This window comes from Pelobates fuscus, chromosome 12 (assembly GCF_036172605.1).
Source record: "Pelobates fuscus isolate aPelFus1 chromosome 12, aPelFus1.pri, whole genome shotgun sequence".
NCBI classification, from domain to species: Eukaryota; Metazoa; Chordata; class Amphibia; order Anura; family Pelobatidae; genus Pelobates; species Pelobates fuscus.
The window spans coordinates 106,609,939-106,623,979 of NC_086328.1; the positions used below are offsets into that span (position 1 = coordinate 106,609,939).

General features: G+C 41.9%; 1 protein-coding gene across 2 annotated transcripts in view; it reads right to left on the reverse strand.

Moving 5' to 3' along the window:
- GALNT18 (polypeptide N-acetylgalactosaminyltransferase 18) overlaps window positions 1–14,041 on the reverse strand; it is a 315,863-nt gene that overhangs the window by 132,182 nt on the left and 169,640 nt on the right. For both annotated transcript variants that reach the window (XM_063438892.1, XM_063438893.1), the window contains exon 2: window positions 11,312–11,504. In XM_063438892.1, the coding sequence (XP_063294962.1) occupies window positions 11,312–11,504 (193 nt within the window). The remainder of the gene's footprint in view (window positions 1–11,311; window positions 11,505–14,041) is intronic.

A 14,041-nucleotide genomic window follows, 5' to 3' on the forward strand; every position in this document is an offset into this window, starting at 1 on the left:
TTTTGGTGATGGTGTGAATAATCCATTCTGACATTCTTTTATAACTTTTTATTTATTTATTTTAAAATCTTTTAATTACTTTTGGGACTGTTCTGCCATTTTTTTTTTTAATTTTATGTAGAACATTCCATTTAGGCTTTTCTTTGCGCCAGACGAGAATCATATGTATTTTCTTTTTTTTTCATTCTCTTACAACACTTTAAACCCTTGAGTAGAAAGCGGGGCAGAATATTGGCAGAGTATTCTCCGTTAGTGCGACGTAATTGTGGGGGTGCAAAGATCTGTCACATTAAACAAAAGCAGAGAGGCGACACTTTTCAGGCTACTGTAGAGTTAAAACACTGTGATAAATCTCTCACATTGTTTGCTTCTTTCATCTCCTCCTCTCTTTGTATTGCTGGATAATATACAATTCAAAACACAGACTTTCTGTGGTTCGGTAGCTGGGGCTGGCTCCACCCATTACGCCGTGTAGAAGACAGCAGTGATTTGTAAATGTCATTATACAACGATCTGTACATAAACACAGAAAATATAAACTTTTTTCTGAAATATTAGAGCAAAACAAATTTATCTGTCAATAATGCATCTGACACAAAGAATAACTGCTTTCCTGCTCAGTGCTTTCTGCAGGGTCCTAGTGCCCTGAACATAGCGCAAGTGTGTCTAATGATGCACTCGCACAGTGCTTTATGGGAACAGTCGGCAGGAGTCGAACATCAGGACTGTCCCACCTACATCGGGACAGTTTGGAGGAGCGTATATTGATCTTTACAGTAGCTGAGAAATGCATGTTCTGTTACACTGCTGAGAAATGCATGTTCTGGGGGTGCCCTCCAAATTAGTATTTTTTTTTTTTTTTACAATGCATCGTTTTACCAGTGGTAAAGTATAGCCTGTAACAGAATTTACAGTAAGTGTTAAGCTTGAGTAAACTTTATAATAGATTCACACAGCTCTATGCAGTGGCGGATCCAGAGCCTGATCTCGGGAGGGGCACTTGTAGATTATTTAAAAAAAATAATCCTGGCACAATAACCACTACAGCTCAGTGTAGTAGTTATGGTGCCAGTAGTGCCAGGATCCCACCCCAGAGTAAGTAGTCATACCGTTTAAGAACAGTTTGACAACTTACCTGGGGTCTGCTGGGATATAGGGCATAGGAGAAGTGGTGTGTGTTAGGGGTGAAGTGAGTGTGAAAGGTGCAGTGTGTGTGTGTGAGCGGTGAAGTGAGTGTGAGTGCGTAAGGGTGACAGTGTGTGTATGGGGGCACTGTATGTATGTGTGGGGCAGTGTGTGTATGGGGGGCACTGTGTGTATGGGGGGGTCGTGTGTGTGTGTTTGGGGCAATGTGTGTATGGGGCAGCAGTTTGTGTAGGGCACTGTGTGTGTATGGGTGTGCAGTGTGCGGGGCAGTGTGTGCATGGGGACAGTGTTGTATGGGGACAGTGTTTGTGGGACAGTGTTTGTGGGACAGTGTTGTATGGGGACAGTGTTTGTGGGGCAGTGTGTGTATGGGGGCAGTGTATGTGGGGGCAGTGTTTGTGGGGGCAGTGTGTGTATGGGGGCAGTGTTTGTATGTGGACAGTGTGTGTATGGGGTCAGTGTGTGTAGTGTTTGTATGTGGGGCAGTGTGTGTATGGGGTCAGTGTGTAAGGGGGAAGTGTGTGTAGTGTGTATGGGGCAGTGTTTGTGGGGCAGTGTGTGTATGGGGACAGTGTGTGTATGGGGTCAGTGTGTGTATGGGGTCAGTGTGTGTAGTGTCTGTATGGGGTCAGTGTGTGTATGTGGGGCAGTGTGTGTAGTGTTTGTAGTGTGTGTATGGGGCAGTGTGTGTATGGGGTCAGTGTGTGTATGGGGTCAGTGTGTGTATGGGGGCAGTGTGTGTAGTGTGTGTATGTGGGGCAGTGTGTATGGGGGGGAGGGGAGGAGGGAAGGGGCGTTTTTTTAATAAAAAAAAATGTATTTAATAAAATATATTTATGCCCCCCCTCCCTTCTTACCTTTATTGAGGAGGAGGGGGACATTTCTGGATCCCTGGTGGTCCCAGTGGGGAATCCCTGGTGGTCCAGTGGTTCCAGTGAACTCTAGCCCGCGCTCCAGGGCTAGAGTTCACTCTCGCGATATTTGGAGCGTTGCCGTGGTAACCGCGGCAACGCTCCAAATCTCGCGAGAGGAGGACCCGGAGGAGCTGCTGGTAACAGCTCCCGGGTCCTCTCTCCCTCCCTCCCCTGCCGGCTGTCAGCACAGTGCCTGCAGACCGGGGAGGGAGATCACTGATCACTCTCCCCGATCCGCAGGCACATTGCAGGGCTGGCGCTTGGGCAATGCCAGCCCTGCACTAGCCGGCAGGGGGGAATCTCGGGGGGGGGGGGGCAATTGCCCCGTTGCCCCCCCTCTGGATCCGCCAATGGCTCTATGGTTCAATTAAGAAAAAGGGGAAAAAATCAGCAAGACTATCATGGAAGAGATTTACACACATTAGATACCCCAGAAAGGTGTCCAGCATAGTATCCATACCTCCTAAATGTCCCAATTAGGACAACAGTCCCTATTGTGGGCCCAAATTCCTTTGTCCCTCATTTATATCTAGGAGCTCCATTTTGTTGGTGTGTCCGAGTGTATAACAAAGCTCCACAGCTGTTGGTGTGTGAGTGTATAACAAAGCTCCACAGCAATAATACTCCCAGTAATGTTTCAATAACTGCATTCTATGAAGAAATAAGTTGAAGTATAGATGAAGGTGCTGCATTGGATGTGATCTACTTGTATTTTGCCAGGGTGGTTGATATGGTTCCATATGATAGATTAGTGTTCAAACTCAAAGAAGTTGGTCCAGATAAAAATCATTTCTATTCACAAACAGGACTATACATAGGACACAATGACACAAGGACACATGATTAGACTGGAAGAAATTAGATTTAGTCTAAGGCAAAGGAAAGTTTTTTTGTTGTTTTTTTTTTTTTACAGTAAGAACAGCAAAAACATAATATTCAAGGATATCATTTCTCAATTGTGGGGTAATAGCTTCTTGTTCTAAGAATCTCACTGCCATTCTGGGGTCATGAAGGATTTTTTCCCTCTAGTTTGTTTTAAAAGTGGAAGTGCTTCAAACTGGGTTTGTTGCCCTCTTTTGGGCAACAGCAAAAACCAGATGTGAGGAAAGGCTGAACTTGATGGACACGTCTCTTTTCAGCCTATGTAACTGTGTTTAGTAATCAGTCTATAAATCAGTAAATAATAAATTGTTTTTGTTCTGAATTACATTTTAATTCTACAAATTATTAGTACAGTTCTGCCCCTGACCACAATCCGCACTCACAACCCAAAAAAATTTAATTGTCCCTTTTTGTCCATGTGAAATGTTGAGAGGTATGCAGTATCTAAGGCTATATTATGTGTCTAATAAACAATATATAGTGCAGGTTCTGCATACAGAGCAATTCTAGGGCAATATTCTAAAAATGCAGCAACCACTATTGGAGCAACGGGACAATTCTGCAGATCAATTCACTTTGTTCACATTGCCACGTAAATCCACAGAACTTAGGACATTTGTATTTGTTTTAACGATGAAAACGAAAAGAAAAACTATTGTCAATTGTCATAAAAAGTGAAAATCACTACATACACACAGACACCTGTATATCATTTATTGTGAAATAAAAATGGCAATAGACGTATACACAATCACACAGGAGAGATAAAAAAGCAGATAGTTAAGCTCGTATCATTATGTCAATGATATAAAAGAGATATTGTAAGCAAGTTGTCAAGCTGAAGTATTATGACTCATTATCCATTCCATGAAGAATAAATTAATTCTGATCCCTGAATGTGTGGTTACCAGTCAAACTAAGAAGGTAGAGAAGTCAAATATTTCACATTAAATGTGGGGATGAGAAGTTGATAAGAAGACATTTACACTTTACTGTGTAAAAGGAATTTAGGTAACACCAGCAGAGGTTTGTTCTAATTACACTTTGGTTACTGTGCGAAAAGATAATTTAAAATCAATATAATTTAAAGGGACACTTCAGATTAATGTAGGTGTTCTGGAGAGCATAATCATTACCTGCAGGCAAAGGCGTCGCTAAGGGGGTTGGAGGGGCAGAGGGGGCCCATGTCCCCCCCCCCCCTGTATCCCGCCCAAATACAAACACGGTTTTAAAGGACCACTATAGGCACCCAGACCACTTCAGCTTTGTGGTCCAGGTAAACACTGCTATGTTTACTTTAGGGTTAATCCAGCCTCTAGTGGCTGTCTCATTGACAGCCGCTAGAGGCGCTTCCACGCTTCTCACTGTGATTTTCACAGTAAGAAGACGCCAGCGTCCATAGGAAAGCATTGAGAATGCTTTCCTATGGACTGGCTGAATGCGCGCGGCTCTTGCCGCGCATGCGCATTCAGCTGATGACAGAAGAAGAAGGAGGAGATTCTCCAGCACCGAGGGAGCCCAGCACCGAGTGTTTAATCCCCTTCCTCTGCATCCAGCCAGGCGGGAGTGGGACCCTGAGGGTGGCAGCACCCTCAGGGCACTATAGTGCCAGGAAAACGAGTATGTTTTCCTGGCACTATAGTGATCCTTCAAGGGCAATATGTTTTTGTTTTTTTTTAATAATCCCTGGTGGAGAATAATGAATCCTCCACCTGGGATTATTTAAAAAACCAAACAAATGTGTGTGTGAGTGTCAGTGAGTGTATCTGTGTCGGTCAGTGAATATGTGTATGTCAAATCAGTGAGAGTCTGTGTCTGCCAGTGATGTCTGTGTGTTTGTCATTGAAAGTGTGTGTTACTGTCAGTGTGTATCTGCCAGTAGGGTTATAGTCAACGGAGTATATTCGAAGCAAGGTCTAGTTACCAGTGGGTTACCTCAGGGATCTGTACTTGGACCCATTCACTTTAATATTTTTATTAGTGATATTGCAGAAGGTCTTGATGGTAAGGTATGTCTTTTTGCTGATGATAATAAAATTTCCAACAGGGTTGATGTTCCAGGAAGGTTAAGCCAAATGGCAAATTACTTTGGTATATTAAAAAAATGGTCAGAGCTGTGGCAACTGACATTTAATGTGGATAAGTGCAAGATAATGCATATTGGGCGTAAATATTCAAGAGTATAGAATATTTGATACCCTACTAACCAACATCTGAGGAAAGGGATTTAGGGGTGATTATTTCTAATGACTTAAAGGTAGGCAGACAATGTAATAGAGCAGCAGGAAATGCTAGCAGAAGGCTTGGTTGTATAGGGAGAGGTATTAGCAGTAGAAAGAGGGAAGTGCTCATGCCATTGTACAGAACACTGGTGAGACCTCACTTGGAGTATTGTGCGCAGTACTGGAGACCGTATCTTCAGAAGGATATTGATACTTTAGAGAGAGTTCAGAAGGGCTACTAAACTGGTTCATGGATTGCAGGATAAAACTTACCAGGAAAGGTTAAAGGATCTTAACACGTATAGCTTGGAGGAAAGACGAGACAGGGGGGATATGATAGAAACATTTAAATACATAAAGGGAATGAACACAGTAAAGAAGGAGACTATATTTAAAAGAAGAAAAACTAAACTAACTGTGAATAATGTCAACTCCAGTTTATATAAATGGCTAAAGTTCTGCAGTGACATTGTGGCACTGCGTATCGTGTCCCTACCCTGGGTAATTTGAGAATAAATTTATTTGAATGCTTTAACACATTAAAAAGGCTGGAATTTATTTCACATTATTCCCATAATTGTCTTCAAAGCTTGTTTGTCCCCTCATTGTTTGTTTCCTAAACACACCATCCGGGAAGAAGATAAAATTATCTAACCGCTTGGCAGACGACCAATTTCAGAATTCTACTGACAATATTCTCACTAAGAACAAAGGGGCGTTGTATTGTTCTGTACCAACGGACTACATTCACTCTCACACTTTTACCTTTGTGCTAACTGAAAATACTGCAGCCATTTGAAAGGTTTTTAAATCCCCTCAATGCTTTTTAAAAACCAACGTTTCAATTCAAGGACAAGAGAAAGGCAAACATTGGCGTCTACGCGCACTCAAGGTAAAGCCTTTGTAAAGTGTATTCATTTTGCCAGACTGTGATTCACGGCGCTGCAGAATTACAATCAGTGATGGTGTGCATCTCAATGAAGAGACAATGGGAGATATTTATCAAGTTTAATCATTTAATTGTTGCCGCTGCTTTTTCCATCAATTTTCCAGTTAATTTTTGGTGCAATTTATTAAATCTGCAGATTATTTCATTGTACCCTAACCATAATTTTTATTTGGCACCATTTTTGACTGTCGCAACAGATTTTTGTATATTTTTGCCACTTTTTCCAGTACAAAATTATAAATTTGTCAGTCTTCTGAAATGTAAGTTTCTGCTAAATCTGACAGAATTTACGGTTAGCAAACCATCATATTTAGAGGTCTTTATTAGATATGATTAAAGTGATGTAATATAACCAACACTTTTCTGAACACGTTAATAAATATGCTTCAATAAGATTTATCAAAATGTTCTAAAATACTAAATGTAGGGCAATCAATCACCATGGAAACTAGGGGACAGCAGGCACGCTACACTAATGACTTCTCCTTTTTATATCTTACACCACTTTACAGTACAAAACAAAACACAGTGATAACACCCCTCCACTTACCCCCAGTGTTTAAACCATAAACCAAGTACATACAGTATCATGACATGTGCACAGATGTTATTCGGCATGTGCCAAATTATAAATAAAACACAGACACCGCTTATTCTGTTGGAGTATAACGTCCACAGCTTTATTAATTATTAAAATCTTTAAATTAACAATTTAGGGTCATTGTCAACAGTAATAACTTTGTTCCGCTCTATCCCCAAATACCCCTGACAATGACCCTACCAAAACAATACGAACATAATAATTGATGCATAACGAATAATACCTGGCCTACCAAAGAGGCCCCCAACATTTATTTACCTGCAGGGGTGTACCCAGACACCCCTACACCCCTAGGTTCGTCGCCACCGACGGGCTAGAACCTACCACAAACACTTTAACTCCGGCCTACTCCAGCCTAGACCTTGGCATAACACTTTCCTAACCCACAAATTACCAGTTTACCCAAGCCCTATTTCCCGCCGCTGTGACCAAACGGGAACTACCACAAAAACCTAGGGAGGGAGGGACAACTCACAGGTAAGGGCAGCTCAGATTAAAATGGCCTAAACTTAAAATGGCCGCTATTTAACTTACCACTCTCCTCCCCACACCAAGCTAGGCCCCACCCCTTGACAAGCTGTCTCTGTGTGTTAATCAGAATACAAGCTGTCTCTGTGTGTTAATCAGAATACAAGCTGACTCTGTGTGTTAATCAGAATACAGGCTGTCTGTGTGTGTTAATCAGAATACAGGCTGTCTCTGTGTGTAAATCAGAATACAAGCTGTCTCTGTGTGTTACTCAGAATACAGGCTGTATTCTGATTAACACACAGAGTCAGCTTGTATTCTGATTAACACACAGAGACAGCTTGTATTCTGATTAACACACAGAGACAGCTTGTATTCTGATTAACACACAGAGACAGCCTGTATTCTAATTAACACACAGAGACAGCCTGTATTCTGAGTAACACACAGAGACAGCTTGTATTCTGATTTACACACAGAGACAGCCTGTATTCTGATTAACACACAGAGTCAGCTTGTATTCTGATTAACACACAGAGACAGCTTGTATTCTGATTTACACACAGAGACAGCGTGTACTCTGATTAACACACAGAGACAGCTTGCATTCTGATTTACACACAGAGGCAGCCTGTATTCTAATTAACACACAGAGACAGCCTGTATTCTGAGTAACACACAGAGACAGCTTGTATTCTGATTTACACACAGAGGCAGCCTGTATTCTAATTAACACACAGAGACAGCTTGTATTCTGATTAACACACAGAGACAGCTTGTATTCTGATTAACACACAGAGACAGCCTGTATTCTGAGTAACACACAGAGACAGCTTGTATTCTGATTTACACACAGAGGCAGCCTGTATTCTAATTAACACACAGAGACAGCTTGTATTCTGATTAACACACAGAGACAGCTTGTATTCTGATTAACACACAGAGACAGCTTGTATTCTGATTTACACACAGAGGCAGCCTGTATTCTAATTAACACACAGAGACAGCCTGTATTCTGAGTAACACACAGAGACAGCTTGTATTCTGATTTACACACAGAGACAGCCTGTATTCTGATTAACACACAGAGTCAGCTTGTATTCTGATTAACACACAGAGACAGCTTGTATTCTGATTAACACACAGAGACAGCTTGTATTCTGATTAACACACAGAGACAGCCTGTATTCTAATTAACACACAGAGACAGCCTGTATTCTGAGTAACACACAGAGACAGCTTGTATTCTGATTTACACACAGAGACAGCCTGTATTCTGATTAACACACAGAGTCAGCTTGTATTCTGATTAACACACAGAGACAGCTTGTATTCTGATTAACACACAGAGACAGCTTGTATTCTGATTAACACACAGAGACAGCCTGTATTCTAATTAACACACAGAGACAGCCTGTATTCTGAGTAACACACAGAGACAGCTTGTATTCTGATTTACACACAGAGACAGCCTGTATTCTGATTAACACACAGAGACAGCTTGTATTCTGATTAACACACAGAGACAGCTTGTATTCTGATTAACACACAGAGACAGCTTGTATTCTGATTTACACACAGAGACAGCTTGTATTCTGATTAACACACACAGACAGCCTGTATTCTGATTAACACACAGACAGCCTGTATTCTAATTAACACACAGAGACAGCTTGTATTCTAATTAACACACAGAGACAGCCTGTATTCTAATTAACACACAGTGATAGCTTGTATTCTGATTTACACAGAGACAGCTTGCATTCTAAGTAACACACAGTGACAGCTTGTATTCTGTTTTATAGCCAGACAGCTGTTTTCTGTGTTAATGGAGGGAAGGAAAATCAAGGATTCTCCTTGCAGCCAGTGTTGCAATGCACACAGGGGCGGGCTGGGCCGGGGGGCAGGGAGGCAATTGCCCCCCAGGCTGCCCGAAATTCTTTTAGGACCAGCCGCGGCAGGCCGGCCCTTTAAATGCTGCAGCCGCCGAGCGCTCTGTAAAGAGCGCTCAGACGGCTGCAGCTGCTTTTCCCTCCCTCCCCTGTAGGTGGCCGAGCTGCACTCCGGTCCGCGGTCCCGGCCGGAGTGATAGGAAGGTGCACACTGAGTGTGCACTTCCTGTATGTCCGGCCGGGTACAGGAAACAGAAACTCCTGTTCCGCGCGGCCCGATCGCCCAGCAGCCACTGGACCACCAGGGAGGAAGAGACACCCCCCCTCCCCAGCATTCCCAAAGGTAAGGAGGCTGGGGGGGTGTTAAATAAAAAAAAAATGTGTTACAAATAAATTTAAAAAACGTGTTAAAATTTTTTTTTAAAAAATGTGTTAAAAATAAATAAAAAATGTGTTAAAAAAAATTAAAAAAAATGTGTTAAAAATAAATTTTAAAAAATGTGTTAATGTGGGTGGGTGAGTGTGTGTCTGTGTCTGTTAGTGTGTGTCAGTGTGTGTGTCTGTTAGTGTTTGTGTCTGTGTCTGTTAGTGTGTGTGTGTGTCAGTGTCTGTTAGTGTGTGTGTGTGTGTGTGTCTGTGACTGTTAGTGTGTGTTTGTGTATGTCAGTGAGTGTGTGTGTCTGCTAGTTTGTGTCTGCTAGTGAGTGTGTTTGTCTGTTAGTGAGTGTGAGTGTGTCTGTTAGTGTGTGTGTGTCTGTTAGTGTGTGTTTGCCTGTGAGTGTGTGTGTATGTCAGTGAGTGTGTGTGTCTGCTAGTTTGTGTCTGCTAGTGAGTGTGTTTGTCTGTTAGTGAGTGTGAGTGTGTCTGTTAGTGTGTGTGTGTGTTTCTGTTAGCGAGTGTGTGTGTGTGTGTATTTAGAATGCGGGGCGGGGGGAAAGGTTGGGTGGGGGTGGCGCGGGGGGAGGGGGAGGCGCCTGCACAAAAGGGCAGCACAAAACCAGGATACACCACTGGGAGGGGAGTGCACTGATTGCACTGCACTCTCCTCCTGCCCAGACCCGTCTTGACCGCAGTGCAAGTGCCCTCTGCCCCTAATTTACAGTGGCTCACACTCACAACAAGCAGTGCCTGGAGCCCTTTGCAGAGACGGAAACAAAGAGGTTCTGCGGCAGCTGGCCGTCCTGCAAGCATTACATTAAACAGCTGTTCCCCATGCAGCCACAGGTGGCGTTGTGCTGGGAGACTGTGATTACTCTTCACTTCCTCCCAGCCTACAGAGCAGCGCATGGGGGAGAGAGGAGGAGGCATGATTTAATCTTGAATAAATCCTCTAAGCAAACCTTTATAAATTTGGGGGTATCAGCTCTGTTTCCACAGTTTATTGGTGTTTACTCTCATCTCTGTATTAATATTGAGGGATGTCTAAGTAGTAACATCAGTGTGTGTCAGCAGGGCCAGCCGTTGGGGTGGGCAAGCTGTGCGGTCACGCAGGGTGCCATGACAACAGAGGCGCCTGGCGGCCAACACAGCTCACAAGTTGGGTACACCAGCATATTTAATTTAAACGATTCGCTGGTGGTCCACTGGTGCGCACCAGCAGTAGGTGCAGTCAGATCATATCCTCTCCCTCGTGGTTCCGGCGCTCAGTTAGTGAGTCAGAGCACAGGCTCAGAGATTCTCAGCCTGTGCTCTGACAACATTGAAAGTCAGAGCCGTGAAGGAGCGGGTATGGCAAAGAGCTACTGATTAGCATAACATCAATATCCGTTATAAAACTAGAAAAAGGTGGGCATGGATGGTGAACTGATTTGGTGGCGCAATGGGCCACTTGACTGGTTTTGCCCCCCAGGCCTAAGGCTGCCAGCCCTCCCCTGAATGCACACATTTGTTATGTCTTCCGCCAGCGCACTGACAAAAGGCATAATTTTTGCACAGAATTAACATGATGCATTTCAGTACAGAGCTCTGGGCTGAATAAGTCACAAGTACACACAAGTGCCGGGGATGCAATTAGCTCCCGTCACAAAACTGCAGATTACCCTGTAAGGGTAGCAATTCACGCAGTAACGTTGCACATACAGATTGCTACCACCATAACCACTTCTAAAAGCTGAAACGGTCATGGTAATTGGAGTAACCCTTTAAGTGGAATAATCCAGTTTATATGGTGCCGCTATTTCACCGGTGCGGGATCAATCTGCATGCACGTAAATTGTAAGTAAAGGTAACGTACGTACCCAGCTGGCCGTAGGTCAGGGATTGGTCTGTCCAGAGGTAGGCGGTCACTCAAATAAGCGTTGTAACCATAGTACTGGAACTGTTTTAAAGCTGTTCGTCGTTCTTCAGGGCTCAAATCCTGTCCCCAATGTGCGAAGAGGGAGGAGTCCGTAAACGGATCATCCGCATTTTCCTCCAGTTTCTGTGGAGCTTCTGAAATAGCAAGAAAAGGGGACACTCAGAGTGAAAAAAAACAAAACTTTTTAGTCACATATTTAGTGTTTGTTTACAAAATGGTGAATAAAAAAAAATTTCATTTGCAAAACTAGGGCATAATTAAAGATTTAAAAAAAAAAAAAAAAAAGCAATCTCCAACTTCGATATGCCCGGATTGGATAGTTTGGATTCAAAATGTGCATGTCTGGTATTCAATACTCCACATTCACAAATGTAATAAATAAACCCTTGAATTTGGTACAAGTGATTGTATTCTAAATTAGAGGTATTGTACATCTCTGCCTGGGATTAGGGACTTTTCGGTTTATAATTAAGACGGGTGAGCCAGTCAAAAGGGCTGGTCAGAATGTAACTAGAGCCCAGACTGACTAATTAGGTTACATGTTTTTAATTAACTAATGACTTGTACATTTTATAATGTAAATCATTTTTTAAGAGTTAAGGGATATATGTATATATATATATTTAAAAATCTCTACAAGGGGGATTCAGATCAAATTGAAAAACTGATCAAACTCCTCCAGAAAAAAAGATAAGAGGTTATTAGCACAATGTAGAAGATTAATCAAAGATATGGAAAAACCTATTAATTGGACACTCTAATCACCAGAACAACTACAGCTTATTGTATTTGTTATGGTGAGTAGAATCATTACCTTCAGGCTTTTTGCTGTAAACACAGTCTTTTCAGATAAAATGCAGTGTTAACATTACAGCCTAGTGATAACTTCACCGGCCACTCCTCAGATGGCTGTTAGAGCTCCTTCCTGGGTCATGGCTGCCTAAAATGCATCCAAACATTCAGTATCTCCTCCCTCTGCATGCAGACAATTAACTTTTCTCATAGAGATTCACTGATTCAATTAATCTCTATGAGGAGATGCTGAATGCCCAGGGCTGTGTTTGGCTTGAGCTGGCTCTGCCCCTGATCTGTTTCCTTGACAGTTTCAGCAAATCCTAAATGGAAGCATTGTGATTGGCTCAGAACAACACTTCTGATGTCAGCAGATAGTACGCAGTTTCAGAGGCAGACAGGGGCAGAGCCAGCAGCTACAGACTTGAATACAAGTAAGATTTTACTATATTTAGGGAGGCAAGAGGATGGTTTTAACACTATAGGGTCAGGAATACATGTTTGTGCTCCTGACCCTATAGTGATCCTTTAAAATAAAAGTCATTGATAAATGGCAAAGAGATCTAGATATTTCAATTCACAAAGAAGAATGGATGTATTCATTAAGGTATTCCTGACTATAGGGTCAGGAATACATGTTTGTGCTCCTGACCCTATAGTGATCCTTTAAAATAAAAGTCATTGATAAATGGCAAAGAGATCTAGATATTTCAATTCACAAAGAAGAATGGATGTATTCATTAAGGTATATTAATAAGGTAATACATTGTTTAAATGTAGTTGAAACACACTATAAGATTATGAACAGGTGGTATAGAGTCTTACTTTTTTTGGCTAAAATTATCCAAATCTATCAAGTACTTGGAGATGTGGATTAAATAGAGGAGATTTTGATCTATTTTCTATTTTGATAAGGAACAAAATAGTACATTATGGGGGAAAGAATCTCAATCTATGCCCAGAAACATTCCTACTAAGTACGGAATTAGGAAAATTGCCAAAATATAATCGTGACTTTGCTATACATGTTTTGATGGCGGCAAAGTGTGTAATCGCCAGACATTGGCGGACAATTGATACCCCACTTTGGCAAGAAGTGGAGAGCCAATTAATATACCAACTAAAGATGGAGAGAGGCCTGTGGACTTCATTCCATGGATGGGCACTTTTCCTTCATGAATAACATGTTAGTAAATAGACGATGGTAATTATTATAGAACCACAAGCATCCCGAGTGATTACCCTTTTACTGCAATTGCAGATCTGCATTATACAGCCTCTATCAGTCCCTTAATGTGATTACAACCCACACACTCCTGGATTCACAGCAGCAATTTTCGCGGAAATCTTTCGCGGGGAGGAGAGGCAGAATTTCGATTTTAGAGCTTTAAAATGTATTACAAAATTTGACTTTTGTTAAAGGAGGATACTTTTTTCATGGTTCCCAGAGCCATGCCTAGTGCACCCTGCGGCAGTTAAGGTGTTAATACATTTGGGATAAAGATTAGTTTTGCTGAAGTCAAAATATTTCATGATTGTTAGTATGGAATTTAAGCTTTCAGATCCAAATATAATTAAGAAATTTCCCATTATGATGATGTGTTTGTAGATTGACTTTTGGGGGGGGGAGGGGGTCAATCAAAATCTCATTGACAGCAGATTAAATCATTAGGAGGAATATTTATTGCGTTAGAGAAGTGTTAGATGTAACCCTTTCAGGACTGGTGATGTTGATCACCCATTGTAACCGAAAGAGTATAGGCTTAAAAAGCAAAGCAATTTAGGAAATTATAGACATGTGCAAAATTTTGTTTTAAGCAATTCTTTCGAATAAAATCCCTGAATATCGTAAGCCAAATAGATTGTGAATTGTTCTACC